General features: G+C 25.3%; 1 protein-coding gene across 1 annotated transcript; it reads left to right on the plus strand.

The window, feature by feature from the left end:
• Window positions 1–1,772: 1,772 nt before the first annotated feature.
• Window positions 1,773–2,168, plus strand: LOC129612757 (uncharacterized). Its single transcript, XM_055526516.1, has one exon. The coding sequence runs from the start codon at window positions 1,773–1,775 to the stop codon at window positions 2,166–2,168; it is 396 nt and encodes a 131-aa protein (XP_055382491.1).
• Window positions 2,169–4,545: the final 2,377 nt, after the last annotated feature.

The raw sequence follows: 4,545 nt of genomic DNA on the forward strand, positions 1-4,545 counted from the left end.
AATCCAAAAAAAAATTGTAAGGAAACAAAAGTCATGGTTCAAATATATTTCTAATTGGACAGGTATAAGAACAGTAGAAGAATTAGTCCATAGTGCTAGATGGAGAGAAGAGTGTCCATTTCTTTACATACTCAATAGTTTGTAATTTAACACAATTTATTAAATCTTAATATTACATTCAATATTACAATAATATTTAGTCTTTTTAAAAGCTAAATTCAAAAATAATTTTCCTATAATATTCACCTTTAATTCTCATTTAATTTTACCTTTAAATCCACCCTCATTCTAAGACACGCTCAAAACATTGCTAGAATTAAAAATGACGACCTTTTCGCATTTTAATTCTCTTGTTTAACATTCTTATACCTAATCTCTTTAAATTAACAAAAAAATTTTTTGAAATGAAAATAGTAATTTTTCATTTCAACAACACCTCCGTTGATAATAGACCTTGTTAAAAAATTATTATTGTGCTAATAACCACACTTATAAAGCAGGATCTAATTTCAAAGAAACCACGAAAAGGAAAAAAATATTTGATAAAAATTAAAACGCAGTCAAATATACAATGTTTGTATAGGCTCTAAATGACTTCCTTAATTTTATTTTCATTTCATTGATTCTAATAAAACTTTGTATGATTTTTGAGTAGTTTATTAAACAAGGTGAAAAAGAAATTCAACACAAAAAAATATGAAATTTTTATATTTATTCTTTTTCGGTATTATCTTAATCAAATAATCTTAATGACATAAATATATGGTTTTAAGTCAGATTCATTATTGTTGAAAACCCCAAATTACTCGGATTATTAAATTTTAAGTGTATAAGTTTTATGACCAAAAGAAAGTGCCAGTTGAATTCAACCCTCAATTTTTGAATTTTTGTTTTGTTGTTGGTATCATTAAAAATTTTACGATTAAGGATAACTGAGGATAAATATATTTTTAATATATGTATATGTTTATATTGTATATATAGGCAAAGAAATGTAGAGCGCCAGTCACGGACTGTCTAATTGCATTATATTTTAGGTTTAATAATAGAACGGGCGTTCAAAAATCATTCGATTCAATTTTTGTTTTTATTATTTTGAATTTTTGATATTTTTCTTTTTTGTGTTCATAATTTTTTTTATATTATGGCAATTCTATTTAATTTGAAGAGAAGCAGAGAGGGAGAAATGCAACAATTAAAATGTCAAAATAAAAATAATAATAAAGGTGTAATAGACATTGTTATAATGTAGGAATTGTTGTAAAATTGAAGATTGTTAAATTAAAATAAAAGTTATATAAAATAATATTGTGATTTTATGAGTATACAATATTTGTTATTGATCCCGTTACAATTTGAGTTTTAATTTTTGAACGAAATACCAAATTTAGAATAAGTATGTAGGAAATACAGTGGTACAAAAAATTATTCGTACAAGATTAAGTTGCATGTTTTTTTTCGATTTCCAGATATATTAACTTATAAAAAATTTTTTTTTTTAATAAAATTTGTTCTTCATTTATTTCTTTTTAATTATCAACAAAATAAAAAATAAAAAAAATAACACATAAGTTAAAAAAACAACAAAAACAAACTTCGATCACATTTTCGAGACAAAATATTATTCGTACAATTTAAACAAGTTCAGATAATTACAGTTATCTTAAAAAATATATTCATTGCCAATATTAATAAATAAGAATTAGTCAATATCCAAGTGTTCTCATACATAAGTCATTGATTGGTGCAGTTTTTATCCATTATTTAATAATATGAGTCGAAAGCAAAAAGAAACTGCTCTTGAGGAGCGCAAAATAATAATTAAACTTATCTCTGAAGGTAAAACTTATAGGAAAGTGGGTAAAATACTTGGAAGAAGCCACTCGTCCACTCAGTCCATTATAAAAAAATATAGACACGAGGGAATATTAACAAATGAAGCAGGCAGAGGTAGAAAAAGACTTTTCACGCAAGCAACAGACAATTTTATTATTAGTAAAGTTAAAGCAAACCCCAAGATTCACATACCAGAACCGACTAATCAGAAACCGGAAATCATAGAAAAACCTGTTAGTTCAGAAACGGTGCGAAATGTTTTACGGAGAGCTGATTTTCACGCCAGAGCACCTAGAAGAAAACCATTTATTTCAGAAAAAACCGGAAGCTAAGGTTGGAATTTGCAAAAACTTATATTAACAAGCCCCCAGAGTTCTAGGAAAAAGTAATTTTCTCTGACAAATAAAAGTTTATGATTTTTGGATCAGATAAAAAGCAAATGGTGTGGAGAAAGCTTAATTCTGAATTGAAAAAAAAAAATTTGCAAGCAAATTTAAACATGGTGGAGAAAGTATTTTATTGTGGGGGTGTGTGGCAGCCTCTGGTGTTGGAAATTTGGAAATTATTGAAAATATGATGGATAAATTTGGATACTTGGATATTTTAAAACGTAATTTGGTAGCTAGTGTAGAAAAACTAGGATTGACCGACGAATACTACTTCCACAAAGATAACGACCCAAAGCACACTTCAGGTAATATTAAAAAGAAAATCACATTTTATCTCGGCTTTGTCAAAGAATGGTTACTTTACAATGTTAGACATCAATTACACACTCCCCCACAATCATCAGACATCAACTGTATAGAAAATTTATGGAACACTTTGAAAACACGAATCCGAAAACCTAAAATTACAAATAAAACTGAGTTAAAGGAAAGGTTACATGAGGAATGGTCAAAAATCGACCGTAATGAAACTTTAAATTTAATTAAATCGATGCCAAATCGTCTTAAAGACATAATACAATCCAAAGGGAATCATACAATATATTAAATACTTAAATTATTTTCAAAAAACTCTTAATTTTATTTTTGTACGAATAATATTTTGTCTCGAAAATGTGTTCAAAATTTGTTTTTGTTCTTTTTTTTTTACTTATGTGTTATTTTTTTGTTTTTTATTTTGTTGATAATTAAAAAGAAATAAATGAAGAACAAATTTCATAAAAAAAATTTTTTTTTTATAAGTTAATATATCTGGAAATCGAGAAAAAACATGGAACTTAATCTTGTACGAATAATTTTTTGTACCACTGTATAGTGATATATATAGTGTAATAAAAATGCTTTTTCTATATTTTGATTGAATATAAAATAGTTATGCTTTAAATTAGGTTAATAACAATAATGTCATATCACGATAAAAGCCCAATTCTGTACAATTTTAATAGTGTCTCCAATAACAAGTTCAACTGTTTGCTCAATTTTCCAGTTTAAATGGACGTTTAAGTGTTTTAAAGCAATTAAATCTGGAGAAATTTTCTGAGATCCGATAGCCCCTCCGAAATTGGAATTTTTCTGTATTGCGCTTTTGAAATGTGTTCAATCTTAAATATTACAATAGCCTATTTTTTGCATATTATTTTATTAAAAGGATGTTGTCAAACTAATACTATTAAGTTTGACATAATAAAGATTATATATAATTTCCCAGTTAAACAAATTTTCACAATCAAACAAATTTGGCCAAAAATGGGATTATAAGATGTTTAAAGGTTTTTTATGGAAATATTGGCACAATTGGCATAATTTATTCTCAAAATATTTTCAAGAAATACAAATTATGACTTATTAATAAAAAGAACAGAAAAACAAAATTTTGTGATAAATTTTTAGTATTTTATTATTTTAGCTTAGGTCAAATGAAGATTCATTATATCATAAAAATCTAATTATTTTTACAGGTGTTATAATAAAAGTATACGAATGAATTTTTATTAACAATCATAACATTTTGATTATAATTCAATTTTATTTAATTTCCTTTAGATTATTTTATAATATGTGATACAATGTATTCGTATAATGTTCATATTACCATACTCGAACCTGAACGCGAACACGAACGAAAAAAAAGAACTGCATGTAATAACTGCATGACATCGAATAAGTAAATAGAGTAGATTTTCTTAAGATAATTTGAATGCAATATTTTAATAAGCTAATTTTGAAGACAATTACCTTTATTTGTCTACGCATATCTTAATTTATAATCTTAGCATAATAATCTGATCTGTTATTTATACGGGAATGTCGAATGAAATACCAATTTGTATAAGGAAATTTTTGAAAATATTATATGATATACATACAATTTTATTGATATAATGGGAAAAATGACATATGACATATTTTCTAATTTGAACGTGATTTAAAACGTTTGATATAAAACAATTGATATTTATTATTATATAATATCGTTAAAATTACATGAGAGTTTAACAATCTGTTATAAAAATAGAATATTTTTTTCCATATTTTGTGATATTTATCAATTTCATATTATATTCTGACAGATAAATACACATTTGTAATTATTTTATGAAATAATTATCCTCATTAACTGTTTGCAAGAGTATTTATTTATTTTATACATATTATATGTGCGTATGTAGGTGTTTGACAAGCATAAATAGAAAAAATTGATTTTTGTATGACGATGTACGAATTAAATTGGTTTGAACTGATGTCATCGTATGAGACTTCT

The sequence above is a fragment of the Condylostylus longicornis genome, unplaced genomic scaffold, assembly GCF_029603195.1.
Source record: "Condylostylus longicornis isolate FDR11 unplaced genomic scaffold, ASM2960319v2 ptg000077l, whole genome shotgun sequence".
NCBI classification, from domain to species: domain Eukaryota; kingdom Metazoa; phylum Arthropoda; class Insecta; order Diptera; family Dolichopodidae; genus Condylostylus; species Condylostylus longicornis.

Excerpts from the sequence above, each read along its gene's own strand:
- LOC129612757 (XM_055526516.1), top strand. The coding sequence starts at position 1,773 with ATGAGTCGAAAGCAAAAAGAAACTGCTCTTGAGGAGCGCAAAATAATA.